This window comes from Oncorhynchus keta, chromosome 25 (genome assembly GCF_023373465.1).
Source record: "Oncorhynchus keta strain PuntledgeMale-10-30-2019 chromosome 25, Oket_V2, whole genome shotgun sequence".
Taxonomy (NCBI): domain Eukaryota; kingdom Metazoa; phylum Chordata; class Actinopteri; order Salmoniformes; family Salmonidae; genus Oncorhynchus; species Oncorhynchus keta.
The window spans coordinates 11,867,740-11,891,047 of NC_068445.1; the positions used below are offsets into that span (position 1 = coordinate 11,867,740).

Consider the following 23,308-nt stretch of genomic DNA (forward strand, 5'->3'; position numbering starts at 1 on the left):
TGGCAAAGTCAAGTCCCATTTAATAAAAATAAGACTTATTATTGAGACGATTTGAGCTTGAAAATAAACATAATCGCAATATCACATTTCATACACGCCCGCAGACATGCCCGGTGCGACAATGTGTAACTTATAAGACAGCAGCATTATACCAGACAGGGAACGCAGATGATAAATATGCATGTATTCAATTAAGGGTATTACACAGGGGTTGATTTGCATAAGGATTTATGAGCTCAACATGCCTCTTCATATTTGTGCTATAAAACGTTAAAATCAACGCAGGCTATCTGTGCTTGGAAGGAACAGGTATTATGGGCTATGGGTTATTTTGGGCTATGCTACTTTTAAGACCCCCGCCACCACAAGCGTTTCTTTCTATATGCAACTACAACTGACTGGAGATATGGGGGGAAAGGTCAATAAAAATTAGGCAAACGTGTAGGCTAATTGTGAAATAGTGTAGTGATCATTTTATCATCATGAATTAGCCTACGGGTAACAATATGTGTATTACTATAATATTATGATTAATGACATCACAATCATGATTATTAGGCCTATGTCATTATTGCTGTTTTGACGGATTTATAGTAGCTGTTAAAGTTGAAAGATAAAGCGTGGAAAAATATACATGAAGACTGTTGTTTTCCCCATAAAAGTCGGGAGTGCTAGAAAGATAAAAGTTTCTGCTAAGTGGATTCTGGACTCTCTTCATACAAGCTATTATAGGTGGGGATTTTCCATTGTTTAAATCTGAGACAGAGATCGAACAAATAAGGGCAAAAGTTTTCATTTCTTATCGTTCCCTTTGCCATCGATGAAGAATAGGCTATTCTATAACGTGATGGTTTCAAAGGGGAGCAGTGTGCCTAGCTAGGTCTTGACAGTGTCATTGTTTTAAGAAACACAATTCTCTGGCTGTGATGTCATTTTCTCACACACATCTCAGGGATTTTCTGTCGCCCATTATTTTCCTGAACAAGGCAAGTCCTCCTCTGATGACGAAGTCCGAACTCCCCTCCCAATTAAGATCACATAGCTAATTAGAAGAGCGGATCCGGAGTAGAGGCTTAGACTACGGCCAGGGACAGCAGCGTCACCCACCACGCAACACTGGTTTGCAACTGAAGGAAATGAGAAGGGAAGTCTTGAGTCTAAACGGGAGTACCATTGAAATCATTCATATTGAAGTGTGTGTCATTAGAACAGACACGTCTTCAATTTGGGAGATTCTTCATTTAACCTAAATGACTCGCGCTGCACGAGGTGGATTTTGTTCACTTAATGTCACACATTTTGTAATGCTTGCGGTTGACACGGGCAAATTGTTGTTTTTAAATGACTGAAGAACAATGCCTCTGAGTTGGGGGCCTATTGTGAGAACTTGTTGTTGATTTGATTTATTTTGTATGGATTAAACCGATTCAATACGGGCATTAATTTGTGATATCAATTTGCCCTTATTAAAGGCCTACGTTGCTGATATTTGTACCATGATACTATTTTTATTGAACCCTTATTTTACCAGTAGGTTTACTGAGAACCCATTCTCATTTAAAACAACGACCTGGGGAATAGTTACAGGGGAGACGAGGGAGGATATAGATTAAACAAATCGAACACAACATTTAAATCTATACAACATCACCGTGATGGAACCTTCATTTCAAAGGACTATTATTTCTTTCGTTGCTCGGTGAACGTCTTCTTACACTACAATATACAACCTGTGCACTTTATCGCAAGCATGTGTCTTTCATTTTGGTGTGCTTGGCAGGCCTATATTTGAATGAACCCAACTAACAACATGTAACTTGCATGTGACTTGCGTGTTTCTGTCTCAAATGTCGGCCAGGAGCTGAAACGGGAGTGACTGAATAGCTATTAATGACTTATTGTCAGCGTATTGTGTAAGCAGTTTTCTGGTGCTTCCTGCGGTTCCCATGACGCAGAATGCATTGAGTCCCTATGATGGAATAAAATCATGGTGTCTCAGGCGCCAGTGTGACATGCTCTAAACAGATGGTCCAATAGAGAAAGTAATGCAGGAGATCATGTAAGCTGTAATTTGTTAAATGTTATGAAATATTACGATATAAAGATATAATAAATGGGTCAGGGTGGGTGAGAGAGAGAGAGAATTGAATTGAGAGAGGGAGAGAGAAAGAGCGAATTTAATTGAATTGGGAGAGAGATATGCATGAACGTCATGTGACAACGGTTCAACAAATCACCTTTAACCACACTCAAATCTTTGCAACACTGTCAAATCAATATTCCCGTTCTTCTTCTTCGTCTTATTCTTCTTCTTTCCATGTTGTTTTAGACTAGACTAGATAAGCTCTAAACTAAAGGTATACAGACATCTAATCAAAAGCAGTCACATAAAGGATGCGTCCAAACAGCATGACATGGGCAACCAACGAAAGAATACTCTGCATACTTCTTCCACAGCAGTAAAATAGGAATTCGACGATGTTGAAGAACCAATGAACATAAATCGTGGAACGTGACGTAAGGGTCCCTGTAGAAAAGGCGCGGAGTGTATCTCAAGGCCAGAGACCGCGGAACAGTGATAGGGGCTGCCTGCTTGAGTCTTAATGTATAGTCTTAGTCGACTCCTCCTTCTCGATTACTCACATGCATCTTTCTTGGCAAAGAGAAAAAAAATACTAAAGGAAACAGCTTCTCTCAGACCTCCAACAGGATCCAAAAGCAACAAAAATTAAAATTGCTAACGAGTTATAGCTTTTTTTTGTTGTTAAAAAGCATAGGCTACATGTAGATTTTCATAACATCAATGCTGTTTTAACACCAACTTGGACAGTGTATTTTAGTTATGTGACAAACTGAAGAGGACGCAGCTACATGGAGATGCACGCGCCTACAATCTCAGACGCTGTTGTGTTCTTGATTTTTTTCTATTCCTTCGATTCGTGTGGAAATCATTTTAGTGTTACAGTGATGCAGGAGTAGAGGATTCCAATAAAAGTAGCGACAGTGTCCATTGGTCGAGTTAGTATTGGTCGGCGAAGGACTAAGTCATTCGTTTACTAATGCCTTGCAAAATGTTTTAATCCAAATTCCCCTGAAGAAATAGGAGGGACCAGTAGCAGACCCATGCAACGGGGCTTCGATAGTTGGTATGTTTTTAATTCCTTAGGAATTATTTAGCAAATGGCATTTCTTCTCGCATGATAATGGAATAATATATTGGTATGCTGCATATAATTAATTAGTATTAGTAAAACGACGGATTCCGTCACTTTAATTACTGAATTATAGCCTATGAGAGAGAGATGCAGAGATTCGGATGATGATTTCCATTGGCAGATGATAGTGTGGAGAACACGTGTCCATTTTTGCCTCACATTTTTTTTCTGACCCGGAATTCTTACATGTCACACCAAGAAGGGAAATAATCTGACTGCCAATGCACGGGCTAGGTTTGCGTCTTATGGAAATCTTTGGTTGCAGATCTGAAGAAAACACGTATAATATCATCCCCTCTGCGGCAACGATGCTTTTCCACGGACTCCCTGGAGGCGACATGCACGGTGTTGTGGAAGAAATGGAGCGGAGAGGAAAGAGCGAATCCGCAGCTATCAGTTCGGCCATAGACATGGGAGAATCTGAAACGGTAGGCAACAGAACAACCACACGCTGAGGGGTGATTGCAATCGAGAGTATAGCGAGCAGTTGTGTACATATATCATAATGAGCAGCGAAACTTTGATGCTGAAAATGCAGGATCAGTGCACTATAAAATCATACTTGGGATATTAAAAAAGACTTGAGATAGGCTATTAAAACTTGTTGGACTACGAAATAACTTTATTGTTATTATTTTGAAAAGGTCTTAAACAATGTATATATGATAGTGGAATTATTTTGAATCTCTATCACAATACAATTTAGCGTAATCTAATAATAATAGGCTAATGAATTCATAGGCATATGCTAATCTGTTAATAGCAAATATCAGGGATGTTTTTACTATGCACGCTCAAGTGTTTTTAAGCATGACATTGTTCTGGTGTTAGATATATGTTGTGGATTTAAACGACATCATAATGAAATGAATGTTTCATAATTTTCTACTTTTTAAATTGTACAACATTACACATTCATCAATTCGTTGTGCAAATGAGTATGAGGCCTATATGCTACTGTTTCTGCCATTACAAATAAGGGTCAAATTCATAGATATATTTTTTACCTTTAGTCTAAAACGTGCATGTGTTCAAATCTTGTTTGATTAAATGTAACTTGAGTTAAATTACAAATGAATTCGTTAGAATAGTAACAAATGTGAGGGGGGGGTCTTCTTCCTATAACATTGGCATTCACTTGGTTGCCTATATTTTTTGCCTAGGCCTAACGGGTGGGTAAGAAGTGGTTTGATCTTTGATCTGTTTGGCTATGTGATAATGCATTCGTATTGTGGTGAATTTCCTTGTTTTGTTATATGGTATTAGCCAAATCAAATTTAAATCCCCCCCAATAATAATTATTGTCCCAAAAGTGTTTAAGAAATGATCATTTTCATGAAACTTTTTAAAACAGTAAAACCATTTTAGAGAATAGGCCTAAAGATAATGAAGTGTGTGTGTTTGTAAGTGTGTTTTGATTTGATTAGGAATTCTGAAATCGTAAATCTTGATGCGAGTAAGCCGTTTTATTTCGAGATCTATAGGCCTGTAAACTGGCATATTTTAATTGATGTGAAAAAAATGTTCCTTCATTTCTAGACTAACTAAATAACCCATGTATTGTGCGTTGCAATGCCCTCAGTCAGATATTACAATATGTTCATGCAAAACGTCATATTTAAAACAAGGTCTGATAAAAAGGAGCACATTTTCGGGCGGGAAATGATATATTATTTCGATATGGGTGTTTGATGACATGTGGTTGGTCTGTGTTTTAAGTTTGTGTTTGTTTGGTTGTCTTCTAGAACATGCAGTGCATGAACAGTGACAGGGTGGCTCTGTGCGCGGGCTGCGGTGGGAAGATAGCTGACCGCTACTACCTGCTCGCGGTAGACAAACAATGGCACATGCGCTGTCTCAAGTGCTGCGAGTGTAAACTCAACCTGGAGTCCGAGCTCACCTGCTTCAGTAAAGACGGAAGCATCTACTGCAAGGAAGATTATTACAGGTAACTCCATAAACTCCGCAAAAATGTAAAAGGGTTTGGTGATTATGAAGAATAACAAACGTTTGAAGTCAGATTTGCCCTAAAAACAGTCATCCCTGGACACATGATATTTAATTTGGGCTTTACAACACCATATAATAGGCTTTAATATAGTCTATAACGTGGCCATACTACAGAGCTTCGACACAGCATTAAAAGTGCCCTTGCGCAAAACGCATTCATTACATATGGCCTGTGTGAGAGTTTCAAAGTACTGTTCTGTTTCAAAGCGGGACATGGAGTAGGGTTACATAGCTGCCAATGTACTGTATGTGCTACTAATTGACGTGGTTAAGCATAATTCACATCTAATACAAATGTGTCCATCCACTGACTAGGTTCTGTTTTCTCTGCAGAAGGTTTTCGGTCCAGAGATGTGCCCGGTGCCACCTCGGGATCTCGGCCTCAGAGATGGTGATGCGGGCCAGGGACTTGGTGTACCACTTGAACTGTTTCACCTGCACATCCTGCAACAAGATGCTAACGACTGGGGACCACTTTGGCATGAAAGACAGTCTGGTCTACTGTCGGCTGCACTTTGAAAATCTCATACAGGGGGAATATCAGACACATTTCAATCATGCGGATGTAGCCTCTCACAAAGGACTGGGACCTGCCAACGCTTTGGGACTATCCTACTTCAACGGCGTGGGGACTGTGCAGAAAGGGCGGCCCAGGAAAAGGAAAAGTCCCGGGCCAGGAGCAGATTTAGCAGCCTATAATGCCGGTAAGACCACAGTGCTAACATTTCCATTTAATATAGGCCTTTTCAGAACAACGCCATATTGACTCAGTGGCCACTCCCCCCAATCAAAAAGTTTTCATTGCGTATGACAAAATTATATCACTCTGCAATTTATAATTATTGCCAAGTCCAACGCAGGCCAACAATCATTAAAGGGTGGGACTTAAAAGTGCAGGCGAGTCTTTATCCAAATGATTTTAAGCATAGTAATAATTTAAAAAGAGTAACTTAGTTGTTCTCAATAATATATAATCTACATTCGATGCAACGACAATTTTATATAGATGTTGCATGCTTTTAGGCTAATGTGTTTGTTATCTCAATCGTAACAGTTCCTTCTCATTCAAATAGGGAGGTGCAAAACATTTCGCCCTCTTCATTGCATCAGTTAATCTATAACGATTTAAATAGGCTATCATAATCAATTGATGTTATGATATTTTTGTTTTTGCAACCATTTTTTTCAAACCAATATTTCAATGACTTCTTTCTGTTCTTTGATTTAAGGTATAGGCTATTATTTCTTAGGCCTAAAAGGCACATGGGGCCTATATCAGAAGACACGTAGCCAATTATTTGATTTTACTACACAAAGTTGTTTTTTAATCAATCGTGTTCTTTTCCTCCATGGACGTTCGGATTTTGTTAATGTCAGAAAAGTATCGTAGCCTAAAAGGTTGTAATATTGCATATCTTATTTGTGCTCTGGAGAAAGTAAATACCAAATGTGACCATCATTGTAGGCTACACTGTCGTTGGACACATCTGAGTTAATTTAGGCCTAATATTCAAAACATTTGACATTATTTCTCTGACGAAATTATAACATACTGGTTTACCAAATTGCTGCCGATTATTCATCCGAAATCCCCCTCTCCACAATTCAATTGCAATTCAACAGTGTGTGGCAGGGCAGTTTTATCCGTAGCATTTTTCCTCCTGTCCTCTAAATTTTTTTTTTGAAGTTCCGGCTTTCGCCTTAGCCATTTTCCACTTGTCAGGCTCTATAGACGTCTAAAGTTCCCCTTCTCGCTCCGATGCGCACTCGGGGACAGGTTGGTCTGGGACGTGGCCCGGATGGGTGTGCACTACAACAGATCAATGAGGCTTGACAAGTTATCTGGTAGTGATTGTGGCCAATGAGCAGTTGTTGCAAAAGCAAAATAATTTCTATCATCAAGAAAGGCCCCTTCAACAAGCATAATTGTCTTCTTGTATCGACATTTGTGTCTTGGGAATTAAACATTGCCGTCAGTTATTGTGTTATTAAACTGTTTTCAGGTGCATTCCATGCAGCTTTCATCATATAAGTCAATCGTGGAATAAAACATTGACAAAGGGCAGGTGAATCGATCTACCTTCAGGATATTGTCCTACGGGCGATTCAAATATGCGTATATAAAATCACTTTTCTATTTAGGCCTACGCATCACTAGCCCGTGTGTCATCATTCACTTGGTCATATGAAGATTTTCCACATGGTTCATCATCTGATTGAGTCACCATACTTTTTCATCCAGTAAACCCAAGTAGCATGTCTCACAACATCTAAGCGAGAAGGGGAGGGGGTTGGTCCGCTACTGCCCTCTACTGTTTACGGATTGGGCCACTGACTGCTGTACAGATCAACCCTACTGCATTTGATTAATAAACAATCTATTTAAAGTAGGCTATTGACTAAAGTCACCTCACAGTCGTTCACAAACGAAATCGACGTTGTGTTTTAATAAACATTTAATACGTTTCTGAATGTGTTGTGGTCTGTAGAAGTTAACCTATACATTATTTCCAGCTGCTATTAGAAAGGTACTCAATCAGCCTATCAATAGCTTTTGAGAATTTGCGAAAGATAAAATACTTTTTATGTATGCATGGTGTTTGTGGTTTATTATCTGAAGTGTTATTCTGAGAAATTTGAATGACTAATATTTATTGTAGGCAGCATTAAATATGTCTGAACTGTCATGAATAGATAGCGACACTTCAGCATTTGCCAAGAAAATACTGTCATGGAAATGTGTCATGTTTTTGCGTCCACGATTTGATTATCTAGGGCAGAATATAGCATATGACAATTAATATGACAACAGCCATCACACAATTAGGGTTAGTATTATTATTAGTAGTAGCCCTAGTACTAGTAGTAGTAGTATCAACCTATATTAATTCGACTATTTTTGTATTTATTTTACCCGTTTTATGTGCTTATTATTTCAACTCAATTCATGGCATTTTTATTTCGCAAACTGCCAATGCATATTTCACAGCGTAAGACCTCTACGTGTAAAGATACTCCAGCCAATACCAGCCAGAAAGTCATTCACATGCACATATTTTAATTGGTTGATATTTTACACAACCCGCCTATGACACCAAATAGTGAGTCTCTGCTTAATGTATGTGAATCTAACACTGGCTACCGCCCTAAAAATGTGTCATTGTTAGAAGTCAATGTTCATGTTAACACTGACATATACAAATATCACAAATACATCAAATATCTTACAAATATAATATGATATTTGGATTATGGTACTGGGTGGTGTAAGGGCCTTATTAGACATTGCTGTTCAATAGTAATAAGACTGTGGTTGAATTTACAATCACTGTTCAATTATACCTACGATTTTCATGTTTGTATTCCTCTGCACGCTCTCTACCCAACATTGCATTACTAAACCAATTTTAAAACATGGCATTAAAAGCCAGCTCCACTCACTGCTGGGCTGCATATAAGCCAGCATGTTGCTGATTTGATTAAGGTATCAATTCAATACACAATGTCGAAAAATACATAACACGGTCATGTTTAACTTATCCACTTGTTTGTGAAGGAAACACCATATTCAGGTGGACTAACCAACATCTACAATTTGTGTGGTGTTTGTGTGTATGTGTGTGTATGTATGTGTGTGTTTGGTGTCCTCCAGCACTCAGCTGTAATGAGAACGACGGCGACTCTATGGACAGGGACTCCTACAGCTCCAGTCAGAAGACCAAGCGCATGCGGACCTCCTTCAAACACCACCAGCTGAGGACCATGAAGTCCTACTTTGCCATCAACCACAACCCAGACGCCAAGGACCTGAAGCAGCTGGCCCAGAAGACTGGCCTCACCAAGCGTGTACTACAGGTTAGACACACGGCCTATACTGTATTGTTCCTCATATTTAACCAAATGAGAAACTACACACAAATGGAAAAATAAAACATGTTCTTGTGTATTATGATGGCAATACAATTGAATAATGGGATGTTGAAATTAAACGAGTAACAAAGGGACATTTTTCTATTTAAATTTCCAGATAGGAATTGTAATGAGTGGGAGTAGTAAAAACAGTCTGTACAGTTTATTATGGGGAGCGGGAAAGCACAACAGAGAGTGCTTGATTTCCACAAAGACGACAGCAAATTATCTAGGGGACTGAAGAAAAAAATGAGACAAAAAGGTTTCTGAACAAAAATTCTGTAAAAATCGCTCCGCTTTAATTAACACTCCCAGAAAACAAAGCAGTCATTTTGCTTTGATGCGTTCTATTTTTCATGCCTGTTATTCCAGTTGAAACCTTCCCTCTGTCTTTTCCCCACGGTTCCATCACTAACAGTCGCAACGATGTTGCCTTGCTGTGGTACACAGGTCTGGTTCCAGAATGCTCGGGCCAAGTTCCGGCGGAACCTGATGAGACAGGAGAACACGGGCGTGGACAAGACCTCAGACGGCTCCACCCTGCAGGGGGGCACACCCTCTGGCCCCGCCTCAGAGGCCTCAATGAGCCCCTCCAGCACACCCACGACCCTGACGGACCTGACCAACCCCACCATGCCCACCGTCACCTCCGTGTTAACCTCTGTGTCTGTCAGCATGGATGTTCACGAGTGCAGGAGCCCATCGCAGACCACCCTGACCAGCCTGTTCTGACGCCCCCTCACAGACTGCCCCCTTCAGCTTCCTCTGATGCCCCCAACCCTTTAAGCAAACACCCTGACCGGCCTCTCCCCTGACCCGACCCCCCCTCGACTCTGTCCACTCGGAACCGAAACACAGACCCTTGACAGAGACATTGAATGGACTAGAAAAACTAAGGTAAAGGAAAAAGGATCTTACTTTTACTCTGAGCCCATTTTAGAATATTTGCATAGTGAGGCTGCAAAGCCTTGCAGAAGGAACCGTTGTTGTTATTCTGTTGTTGTTGTTGTTGTTTTGTTGAGAACTGAAGAGACTTGATTTGCATTTTTCAGTGTTTACAGAATGAAACTTGGGGAAAAGAAGAAAAAAAACTGCTTAATTTTGGAAATTCATTTTTTCCAGCACAATATTTATGTTGTTGTACAGGAGTCACTGTTAGGAAACATTGAGAAGGATTGTAAAATGATGGGAAATCTGAGATTAAACACAGGCTAAGATATCCTAAGACTGCAATGTGCCTTACACTCCATTTTATCTTCAATTGGCCCCAACATATCCAGACCTATTTCTCCCAGTAACATCAGATAGATACACATGTTTTGAACCAACAGTGACTATTTTGGATCAAGGGTGTAGGAGTAAATGTGTGTGTGTTCCGTGTGTCTGGTGCATGTGTCTGTGTGTGTGTGTCTGTGTGGGTTTGTGGTCTTAACTGCTGTTGAATAAATCAAAAATTACATATTTACACGCACACACAAACACAGATCTGGCGTATGATATCATACAATAGGTTGAAATGAAACAGCCAATGAATGCTTGTTTTGTTTTGAAATATTGTGACCTTACGATTTGCATTTATCTTACAAGAACATCAATTCTATACCTCATTTACATAAGAACTTGATATCAATGAAGATGGTTTTGCTGGCTAAATCCTGCTGTGACACACATTGCACACTGGCATCCCGACCTCTTACCTCAACTCAGCTTCCACTGTTCAACACAACTGGGAATTTTGAATTGCAATTGGTCAAAATGTTGTTTCCCCCAACAGGAGTTGAAGCACTAAAAGCCAATATAAGGCTATTTTCAAGTGTATCTTTAATCAGACACAATGTAGCATGATATATGTAGGCAGCGTGTTATGTCCAAACAAGAGAAAAGGCCAGCTATTTATATTTGTGCTAATTATCATAAAGCTCTAATTGTGGGCTTCTGTTTTCAGTTGTGCAACCATTTACTTCCAAATTCTGTTACATGAAACAACATTCAACTGGCTACAAATGTTTAATTTTCCCTTTTGTGTACAGTATCACAAGCCAGATATTTTCCTCATAGGGAAAAAAAGATGAGTTTACGAGTGAGAATACGCAGTCATACGGTTCCTTCCACCTTCATCCCTCAAACACTACTACTACTACTACTACTACTACTACTACTGTACCAGCTACTGGTCTCCAATGATGTATGGTTATTGATTGAGGACTTACTGTTTTCCTGCACCTTCTTGTACAGATCCTGACCCTTCGATGTAGTCTTCAGTTCTGTATGAAATATAAAAAATTCATTATAACTTATGTCATCCTTACAAATTTGTTCCTTCACGTCTGTGAGTTTTGTATTACACCATTAAAAGCACTAACCTATTTTGCATTGCTCGACTAAAGCCTCACATTGAGATGGTCTGTCATCTATCTACTGTAGTGGATGGTGGTACTGTAGATGTATTGTCATAGGATCAAATCTGTCTCTACATATGCATTCCCTTCCTTTCAGCATTCCAGGGATTCTGTGCTCGTGTGGCAGATCCAGTCTAGATCCATTATTGGAATTGCAGAAATGAGGGTCATGCGAGTCCTGCTCACATAACCATTCAGACCAGGGCCGACTGGCTTTTATATGAGCTAATGTTTTTTAGGGGAATTTACTTGGCCACAGACAGTTGAAGAAGATCTGAACTCTCACAATAAAGGCACGGTTTGGACCAACCTCTAACTGGTATAAAACGGGTCACTTAGCATCCGCCATGTTGGCACTGAGTTATAGTATGTCAACAGGCTGGTGGTGCTACCATACGTGACCCGGGTTGCTGTACACACTATGTCAACCAACCCGTTAACATTTAACAGTAAGCCAACATAGTAACACCTACTCCGTGTGGACCAGAAAAGTTTACTTTATTAATAGCAACAAAACAAGCTTCTCTAACCAAGAGACTGTTGATTGGGGTTGGTAATCATAAAACAAACTGTTTCGTGGGCAGCTTTCCCCTCTCAGCTGGGGCAATATGTGTCCCATTTTCTCATGGCACCAGTGACCGCCCGCTCAGCTGAAACTAATAATATGAGGAATTTCATCTCTGATTGTAAATCCACACCAAGCCAGACTAAAGGCGTCCGCATGGTCCCTCACTGAAACAGTCTGGAAGAGATCGTGCATATATTATGATGACATTTTTGTGACGATTTTGTTCATTTTGCACTTCGGTAAGGGTTTTGTTCGGTTGTTTAGGCACACACAAAAGTTTCTTTGAGGCAAACCAAAGTCGGTTGCCGAAGTCCACGCCTCTTCGTCAGTGATTAGTCAACAGTAGGGATGCTTCAATAAAGTCTTTGTTGTCATTCAACGAGAGATGACTCGTTTTCATGCCATTTCTTTATCTAGAAATACTGAACCAGACATCTTAGTTAGATTTTTGAGTTTTCTTAAATTAATTCAGACTATTTTGAGGAAGTGTATACTGGCTACGCCATCTCAAAATGGACAAACAGTACTATTGCCGCTTTCTTCTAGTTTCTCAAGCGAATGTCTTATGGGAGTATGCAAGCACACTTGTTCGATTCGCCTAGCCGACATTGGCTAGCCGCCAGCCGTACTGAAGCATGTTGAAGCCTTCGGACCTTTCTAAAATAATTAGGAACTCCCTTTCTCTCAACAGAGGAAGCCTCCTCGCTGGTAGCCCAAATTGCTCAAAAGGGCATTGGATAGCATGAATAAAGGCAAATCACCTGGATGGGACGGTGTTCCCCTTTAGCTCTGTTTAACATTAGGTCCACTATTGCTCAAAATGATTAATAAAGCCTTTCACAAATGTTCATTTGAGATGTGAATACAGCAGTAATTTTGCTTTCATTAAAAAAAGGTAAGGATGCCACCCAATGTTCTCACTATCGCCCCCTATCTTTGATAAACACAGATGTTAAACCGTTTTTCAAAGTGTTGTGCGGTCGTGTCTCGAGACTTACCCAAATTGGCCCACACAAACCCAAGAGGGGTTTGTTAAAAAAAACAACGTTTATCCTCGGATAACCTCAATCGACTATTACATATCTTAAATGCATTAATCAGAAACAACATCTCCTTGGGCTGTTTTATCTCTCGATGCAGAAAAAGCTTTTGATTGACGAGAATGGTCATACCTCTGGTATGTCTTGGAACATATGGGAATTGGCTCAACTTTCACTAACATTTTACTGCAGTGGGCTAAGTCTTGGTGTTTCCTGGTAGTCTTAAACAAATCTACTTTGAAACAAAGATATACACCTCACACATATGCCTATGGGCTTCAAAAAAGAACATGCCTGTACCATGTCCGATATAGAGTTGAAATGTGTTACATTTTGAGTTTGCATCTCATTATTACACTTTACATACTTTACAGAAGACTGAAATATAACAAAACCGTTTGACATATAGAAACATCAGATTTTTAAATATTTTTTTTAACGTAATGTTTATGAATGATGAAAAATATGAATAACATTCCACCCATGGTGCCACTAGGTCATTTGACTGCAGGAAAGGGCTACTATGATTTAAATACACTTTGCCAATTCCTCAACCATAGTTATAACAGGCAATATCTTCTCTGCTCCATTCAGAATCACTAGAAGCAGCAGAGAAGGTGATTACATTTTAAATGTTCTATTTGTATTATCCCTGACCCAGGCAATTCACCAATCAAGAATAAATAACACCAATTTCCCTCAAATCTACTGATCAACTTCATCTTATTATGCGTTGGTGATATTTTACTTTATCTGGGCAATGTATCTCAATCGCTCCCAAACACATTGAAGACCATAGATCAATTCAGCTTAATCTCAAGTTATAAAATGTATGGAACCAAATCAGCCCCACTGCCTCTCTAGTTCCCGATGGAGGACTCCATCTCTACTTAGAGAATCCCAATTTTCCCATTTGAAATATTTGGGGATCAGATATATTTCCTTCCTTGGATTAAACCACTGCCAGAAACTTTAACAGGACGCTCAAATCAATTCAAACTGACCTCAGTAGATGGACTAACATCTTGTTGCTTTAACCAGCAGAATATCTATTGTAAAAATTAATATACTGCCACGGCTGTATTTCTGTAGTTCAATGCTTCCCATGTCTCCCCCTTCTGGTTATTGGGATAAAATCCATAGTGCGGTTTCAAAATGTATATGGCAAGGTAAGCTATCCTGGATAAACGTAGCACATTTACAAAGAGGGAAAGATATAAAATATGTGGGGGATTGGAAATGATGCAGACAATTACATTGATGGAATCTACAATCTACCTGTGCTATTAAAGCTGATCTACCCCCTAAAAAAATACAACAATTAAATTAAAAGAAAAATAAATAGGGAAAGATGTGGGGGGACGATCAGTACCAAATGTAAATTGTATTTCCAGGCATTACAATTTTGGCCCATCCTAAATTGGTTTAGACATGAGTATTCTTCCAACTGGCTGACCATAGAAATAAAGATGGTGTCTCCTTTTGCCCTGGAAGAGGGGGTCTTCACTGATATACCCCTTATACAATGTAAACTACGCTTTGGTCCTATTATTGCTAACACAATCTCTATTTGGTGCAACATTTAAAAATGATTTAACTGGGAATGAAAATGGCATGTCCATAGTCCAATATTTCACAATAATGCCTTGTGGTCTGGAGGGCAACCTACTGCATCCCCACACTGGTTCAAATGTGGAATCCATACCCTTGCCGATATCATGGACAGTAATGGTTTGAAAACGTTCCGAGATTTGAAAGACACATACACATTACCAGACAACTCCTTTTTTTCTAGATTTCCAACTTGGAGTCCAATGGGGAAGCCAATTACCGAACCATTCAATTATGGGATTTATAGATCAATTATCTGAGAGGACTGATCTCTAAATTGTATGAACAACTTTTAGAAAGCTCATATTCTGAGCTAGCAATTAAAAATATATGGTTCACCAATCTAAGTGAATCTCAACAACCCTTTAACTGCAACAGAATATTAAAAAATATGACCATGGCATCCCGCAATCCGAATCATCGACTTACACATTTTAAGTTTGTTCACAGACTGTATTTAATACCAAGGAAATGTTTTACAAGGAAATTGGCCCCAACTCCCAACTGTTCACTGTGTCCCGACATCAGGTAGGCACATTCCTTCATATGTGGGAGTGCCCTGCAGTTAATTTCTTCTGTGACAAAATTACAAAATTCATTTTGAAGCGCATTAATATAAATATTCAATGCATTGTATCTATTATCTTACTTAATGATAATAGCTCCTTGAATATCTCAATCAATCAGAGACAATTAATGCTGGCAGGCAGCACTGCTGCAAAAGAACATGTTGGCTCTGAGATGGCAATCACCACTCTCTCCCAATCTGCCAGTGGTTAAAAGGACGACTAGAAGGTATAACATTAGAGTTATCGACAGAGAGAATGAATGGTGCTAGTCAATGAGCAACCGAGACCTGGACAAATACACTTGACTCTGTAAAGAATAATTTCAGTTAAAACCCAATGCATATAAATAAACAACCTATAAAGCCCAACCCATACTGTACATACACTACATGGCCAAAAGTAAATTAGCGGATTCCTCCATTTCAGCTACACCTGTTGCTGACACGTGTATAAAATCGAGCATACAGCCATGCAATCTCCAAAGACAAATGGCCCATACGGAAGAGCAAAGCGACTTTAAAACCTCTACAGGATCGGTGTCCCCCCGCGGGAGGGTTAAGCTAACGTGTGCTAATGTGATTTACATGATGTTGTAAGTAACAAGAAAATTCCCAGGACATAGACATATCTGATATGGACAGAAAGCTTAAATTCTTGTTAATCTATCTGCACTGTATATACAGTAGCTATTACAGTGAAATAATACCGTGCTATTGTTTGAGGAGAGTGCACAGTTATGAACTTGAAATTGTATCAATAAACCAATTAGGCACATTTGTGCAGACTTGATACAACATTTTGAACAGTAATGAAATGGATCATTGGATCTGTCTAAAACTTTGCACATACACTGCTGCCATCTAGTGGCCAAAACCTAAATTGTGCCTAAACTGGAATAACACATTGTGGCCTTTCTCTTGCATTTCAACGATGATGGAACAAAACAAGTGGAAGCAACAATGCCGTGAGGTAGTAATCCACACAAGCTCACAGAACGGGACAGCCGAGTGCGGAAGCACGTAGCGCATCTGTCCTCGGTTGTAACACTCACTACAAAGTTCCAAACTGCTGATGGAAGCATTGTCAGCACAAGAACTGTTCATCGGGAGCTTCATGAAATGAGTCTCCATGGTCGAGGAGCCGCACACAAGCCTAAAATCACCATGCGCAATGCCAGTTGTCGGCTGGAGTGGTGTAAAGTGCGCTGCCATTGGATTCTGGATCAGTGGAAACGTGTTCTCCGGAGTGATGAATCACGCTTCACCATCTGACAATCCAACAAACAAATCTGGGTTTGGCAGATGCCAGGAGAACGCTACCTGCCCGAATGCATAGTTCTAACTGTAAAGTTTAGTGGAGGAGGACTAATGGTCTGGTGCTGTTTTTCATGGTTCGGGTTAGGCCCCTTAGTTCCAGTGAAGGGAAATCTTAACGCTACAGCATACACTGACATTCTAGACAATTCTGTGCTTGCAACTTTGTGGCAACAGTTTGGGGAAGGCCCAGTCCTGACAAGCAACCATAGTTGCTAGGGGGATGGCAATGGGTGGAAAATATGGTTTCAGGGTATGGGACTGGAGGTGGTTGGTCGGATGGAGACATGTTGGATGGGTGGTTTTGGGGGAATGGGATGTTGGCTCACTTCTTTTTGTTTCTTTTCCTTTACATACTAAATGTATTACAATGTATTTTGTTACTCTAATATGATCATAATGACCAATACCTTTTTTCCTTTATTGTTGTTGTTGAGTGGCAGCTCAAAGGTAAATACGAAATGAACTGAATATTAAATGACATGAATTTGTATGTTGTACATGTAACCCCCCACCCACCCATCGAAGAAAGGACAAAAAGGACAAAAAATAATTGTAATATAAAATAAAGGTATGAGGAACTTCAACCTAAAAATATCAAGAAGGTTTACACTATTTTAGTTCTATACATGTACATTTAATTAGGGACTTGACCTTTGGAGAATAATACCCATTATGTTATGTAAGCTCAAAAGATTTGACCATACATACAGGCCCTATTGATATGTAGCTTTACTACAGAAATACATTGATCAATAAATGATATTACGAGCCTCACAATCTCGCTCTCTAGTCAGGGCTTTTGCATTCTCATCAGTGATGGTTAGCATTGTGCCCTAAAACTGTTTCAGGAGTCTGAGTTGAAATGTTAATTGGCCGACATACTCACAGATGTCTGGTGAGCACACCTGGCTACTCTCGCACTTACAGCTCTCTCCGGCAGTTCTCCCCAAAACAATCAACACCATATGTGTGATTTTATATGGATCAGCTAATGAATGTGTGTGTGTATGTGTGTGCGTGTGCGTGTGCGTGTGCGTGTGCGTGTGCGTGTGCGTGTGCCTGTGCCTGTGCCTGTGCCTGTGCGTGTGTGTGTGTGTGTGTGTATCGTGTGCATGTGCGTGTGTGTGCGTATTCATGAGAGTTTACATGTGTGCTTTGGTTCCTGTGTAAGTGAGAGACAGTGAGAGAAAGTGTGAGTGTGTGTGTATGCGTTTGTATACGAGTGTGTAGGTGTACGACAAGGGTATAATGGAGTGTGTTTCCCTGTTGTATTTTACATCCGTTCCATAGAATATTCAACACTAACGAAGGTAAACAAATAGAGGCAAGAAGCGGACTGACATCTAATAGTGTGGCCAAGGCTGAGTATGAGATAATGGAAGAAATGCCGTTCAAATGGTAGAATTCAAGTGGCAGTTAACGATTTTGGCTGCTTTGTTTTATGTTAATGTGTGATGTGAACCCACTGGTTCGTTTATCCAGTAATTACAAGAGAAGAAAATCTGAGGCCTGGCAACTATCATGCAGAAATAACAGAACAGCCTCATAACCAAATGTTTACAGTGTGTTAATGGATGCCTACGTCTGTTACAGAGGGACTATTCTTTTAAGAACAATACCATTTGTTTTTAGGAATTTAGAACATTTAGGGAGAATGTTGACCCTTGAACAAGTCCTTTCATGTCTCCAGACCGGAGACATTGCAACATAACAGATGAGACTCTAGAGGCATACAGTCGAATATCAGTAAAGCCATCTTTGAATAAATACAACACAGACTGCCGCAATGCAGGTGAAAAGGGTTACTTCCCTTTATAAGTATTAGGTCACTGGTCTTCTTTATTACTATACTCTGGCTTTGGCAGAGTTCTGGGTTTCCTGGACAGCGCCTGTCTTCCAGGCTGGTCCCCACCCAGCTCCCCACCCAGCTTTCCCATCAGAGAGACTGCCAAGCTGGGGCTGCGGTATACCACTGTTGGGTGTTAGAATCAGTCTCTGCAGAGGGTGCCCTGCCAATGTGTTACCCAGATGTACCTTCACACTCACATAAAGCTCTGTGATAAAGGCTTTAATAGAAAGAGGCCGATCTTTAAAACACATGACAGGCTATATAGAAATAGTGGGCCCTATAAAGTTTAATATGCAATATTACTGCCGAATTTCACCAGCGTAAGTGAAGGCCTTCTCTTAATATGAACTATTTTCTTCTTTGAAATGGTGATGTGGGATCAAAATGTAACAGAAACGCCTGAAACATCATTTTCGACCCACTACATGTGTCTGATGCACAATATTAATGGTAGGCAACCTTCAAATGAACATGAAATCTCTATTCACACGACATCCTAGAACACTACCGGTTGGTCCAGAACGTCCTCTCCAATGTATAAAACATATTATAAAATGGGAGCCGCCTGTGTGTAGGTCCCTGCAGTTACTCTCCGTAGGCTGGAAGTTCTACACAGAGTGGAGTACAAGTTCGAGATTAATACAATCAACTCAAGCTGGAGCTTCACACATTGATTACAGCCAGAAGTTCTACTGAACATGCCACTGCTGCACAAAGAAGAAAGAAAAATGGATGTAACAAACGAAGCTACTGTCTTTATACCCCAGCGTGGTTAAGAGGAGAGCACAAGGGGTCAGTCTATTGTTGGTGCTCTCAGTGGGGCTCCAGGCCCATGTGTCCTGCACGATCAAGCCCAGTCTGAGCCACTCACATAGGACTTGAGCATAATATATTCTGAAAATGAGAAGCGGCCAGATTGCCATTCTGATTCCTCTGGTCATTATGTGTCCATTGAGGGCAGCTTTAGCCCCTTCTCTCACACCCCGAGGCCCTCTCCATCTTAGGGCTAGCGGCTAATTAGCATGAGGAGGCCAGGCTAATGTGGAGACGGCTCTCTGTAATCACATTCACTCGATGGTTGAGGACGTGTGGAGAGATGAAATTAGAGTGATTAATTAGGCTTTGACACTCTGCCAAAGGTTCTCAATTTAGCCTTGTCACATCAATAAAAAAAGGCCTCTCCTCGGCCGCACGTGAGGTTGACCTAAAGGAGAGCGATGCGGGGGTATTACCAACAATTAAGACCAATTAGTGCAAGCAACCCTCCAATGGGAAGACACTCACACAAACATGCACAGATGTAGGATCTTAATTTGAGCCAGCTTGCTACAGCAGAAAAATAACAGGAAATATGAATTATTATGTGGATTATAATTAATGGACATTTTTGTAGAGGTTGATAGATTTTTTGAAAGGGAAAATAAAGACAGAAATTTCGAAGTGAAAATGACAAACTATAGAAGCCCTTTTAAACCTCAAATGCAATACAAGTTTTACATTTCCTGCATCGCAGGAATGTTCTCATGCAACAGGGTGATCAAATTAAGATCCTACATCTGTACCGGGGCCCTTATACACCTACAAACCTCCTAGGCTATGGGCAAGGCAGACTCACTGCACTGTGACTGGACCCACACACTACCTTAAAGGGTCACTACATCTAAATCAAATCACATAACTTACTCATCAATTTACTATAAGAGTAACACTTTACTACGGTAAAAAAAATATATTTTATCAATTCACCAGGGAACTTTGTGAAATAGTGTATTGAAAGTTTGACAAATATTTGACATTGCTGAGAAGGTAAACCTACAATTTCTGGGGACATCCTCTAACGGGTGTTTTTCTTGACCTGAACTCTCATCACCCTTATCTGAAAGCAGAGCAATGTATTATAAAAAACACAAATGTTATGCAAAGCTCAACATCCCTCACCCTGACAGACAGACAGACAGACAGACAGACAGACAGACAGACAGACAGACAGACAGACAGACAGACAGACAGACAGACAGACAGACAGACAGACAAGGAGGGGAGCTCAAGGAGGGGAGCTCATTTAATCCAATCCAGCCATTATCATGTCTGTGGATGGGAGAATAGGAAAGGACTGCCTAAACCAGAGGAAAAATATTTCTTCATTATCCTCTCACCCAAGTGACAAATCCTCTCTGAATGGAATGGAATGTAGAAGGTTCCCTGGGACAAGCCGGGCTCCTGCTCTATTTAGATACACAGTGAAGTGCTGTCAGGGTGGCAGCGTGGTGCCTGGCGGAGCGCGGCAGGTTGGGGAACAGCGCTTAGCATGGAGTGGGATGGGAGCTGGGCTGCCTGCCTGGGAGCTTCCTGCCTGCCTGGCTGAATGGCTCTCCCTTTGGGCGCGGGCGTGCTTGCGGGTGCAGGCGCTGCACAGGCAGCTGTCAGCAGAAAGGTGGCATTTCCTGGGCTGACGCTGACAGAGGCTGTCTGCAGGCAGCGGGAGCGCAGCCAGACTGACATCCTGTTTATTCACAGATGACATCCTGGGCCGGGGATGGGTGTCGCTGGCATTTTGATTCACCTAGCGATGTGAAAACTTCCTGAAACAGCATGTGATGAATTCTTTGTAGAGTACACATAACGGGAATAATTGAATAGTTTCTGCAGCGGGTGTGTAGGCCCGTCATCTCTGCCGCCTAGTTGTGTGGGGACAAGGAGGTTGGATAACATGCATGAATGCACACACACGCACGGGCACACACACACACACACAAACACACAAACACACACACACACACACACACACAAACACACACACACACACACACACACACACACACACACACACACACACACACACACACACACACACACACACACACACACACACACACACACACACACACACACACACACACACACACACACAAACAAACACACACAGGCACACACACAGGCACACACACAGGCACACACACACACACACACACACACACACACACACACACACACACACACACACACACACACACACACACACACACACACACACACACACACACACACACACACACACACACACACACACACATACACACACACACACATACATACATACATACATACATACATACATACATGCATACATACATACATACATACATGCATACATACATACATACATACATACACGCCAAATGCTGATAAGATTTATTTCAAATAAAAAAAAATGGCTAATAATCCAAGGAAATGTTGGTTCATGTCTTTTGCAGAGCGGTGGTTCATTAATAGGCTATTCTGAAAATGGTTTGTGTTGCTGGAGTTGTGATTTAAATCTAGATCCGTGCATGGTCTCCAGCACACGGCTGTAAGATACACTTTGAGCTCAAATACAGACAGGCAGGTGAAAGGACACCCCTCGAGTGGCTTAGCCGGTAAGGAGTAGTTAGGACCCCCGGGATCTTTGACCCCTGCCCCTCCCCCGGTCCAACCTAATGCCTCCATTCAATTCACAGCACTCAGTCAGTGTGAAACAGGGTCAACCCGCTTACGCTCCAATCAATTGTTTCATTGTTTAACAGAGACAAAGGAACAATTAGGCCTAAGCTAAAGCATGCTCTATTGCTCATCATGTCCCACACATACCAGTGCACTCAACACACACAGACAACATACTGGATTCTTGTGCTGCATACACTTGCACATGAACATCCACGAGAGGCACACACATTTAGCAAAGGAGCAGTGGCAGATGATTGGAGGGAACATGAACATGAGAAAGGTTACAACAACCCAGCAGCACATTATTCTTGTTTGGATACAAGCAGCTTGATTCCCCCAAATGAGTGTTGAGGAATCCTGCGACATCAGCACTTAATCACCGCCTGTTCCCCATTATAAATCAGTTGAACTACTGACACCTGAACTTTATTCTGTACGCGTTGTAAAGGCCACATGCACAGGCTCACGCTATTAGGAGGGAGCTGATCCATTGTGTGTACATTCAGGTCAGAAAGCAGGCCGTTGGATACACACTGCATGCATCACCCGAGTAATTGTGGAGCAGAAACAATAATAAGACAACAAATAGACAACTCATCATGATATCACCATCATTTTCCTGCTGCTTTCATCCAATATAAGCACAGGCCTGCAAATATGGGAGAAGGAAGCTCTTGCAACATCATGTTGATATTACAGTATTACACACAAGGAAATATAACAACATAAACTACCCAAACGTTATCAAGAAAACAGGTAGAATTTGTCCCCGTGATCCTTTTGGTGTCTGTATGTATTCACATCATTCTGTGCATGCATGCATACGAGTATGCATGTGTTTGCTTGTTTGTGTGTGAGTGTCTTTGTCTCACATATACAAGGAGAATCCCATTGACGCTCATCTGTTGATGCGTCAATTACATCTTTAGCGAGTGTCCTCTGCATGTAGCTAGTTCACCAGAGTTGTAAAGCCTGGTCCCCTGCTCCTCCTGCTCTTTATGTCTGCCAGACAATAGGGCAGACCTCCCAGCACTGCAGCTGGGCCTGGCTCTCCATACAACCTCACTCTCTCATGCCCTCCTCGGCTCCTGTACTTGGGAAAACTTCTCTGTGATTCAACTGTCACTCAGGGGCGGCCAAAGCCCCAGTGAAAGGCTGTGTGCCGGCTGAGTGGTGAGCATTTCTGAGGCCCAAGCGGGTGGAGAAGAAAGGCCATTGTTCTGTTGCTCCCCAGTCCACCAGCCCAGCTCTCTGGGTCTCTGGAAATGGGGCCACAGTAAACAAACAATACACCCCGATGAATGGATAATGATGCACGTGTTTACTGAGTGGGATCTCA

At 41.1% G+C, this 23,308-nt stretch overlaps 1 protein-coding gene across 3 annotated transcripts; it reads left to right on the top strand.

Annotated features, from left to right (window-relative positions):
• Positions 1–2,243: 2,243 nt before the first annotated feature.
• LOC118358182 (LIM/homeobox protein Lhx2-like) lies at positions 2,244–9,955 on the top strand. 3 transcript variants are annotated; one of them, XM_035735714.2, is made up of 6 exons: positions 2,246–3,146; positions 3,481–3,643; positions 4,961–5,163; positions 5,559–5,929; positions 8,878–9,080; positions 9,585–9,955. In XM_035735714.2, the coding sequence occupies exons 2-6, from the start codon at positions 3,524–3,526 to the stop codon at positions 9,864–9,866; spliced, it is 1,179 nt and encodes a 392-aa protein (XP_035591607.1). In that variant the 5' UTR covers positions 2,246–3,146; positions 3,481–3,523; the 3' UTR covers positions 9,867–9,955. The 3 variants fall into 3 exon arrangements, with proteins under 3 accessions (XP_035591608.1, XP_035591607.1, XP_035591605.1); XM_035735715.2 differs by having other exon boundaries at positions 2,244–3,643; positions 9,553–9,775; XM_035735712.2 differs by having other exon boundaries at positions 2,246–3,643.
• The last annotated feature ends 13,353 nt before the right edge of the window (positions 9,956–23,308 follow it).

What these genes read in the sequence shown, in the direction of transcription:
- LOC118358182 (XM_035735712.2), top strand. Translation starts at nt 3,437, where the DNA reads ATGCACGGGCTAGGTTTGCGTCTTATGGAAATCTTTGGTTGCAGATCT. An exon ending in TGCAAGGAAGATTATTACAG is followed by an intron (nt 5,164 to 5,558) that starts GTAACTCCATAA and finishes TTTTCTCTGCAG; the next exon opens with AAGGTTTTCGGTCCAGAGAT. An exon ending in TCACCAAGCGTGTACTACAG is followed by an intron (nt 9,081 to 9,584) that starts GTTAGACACACG and finishes TGTGGTACACAG; the next exon opens with GTCTGGTTCCAGAATGCTCG.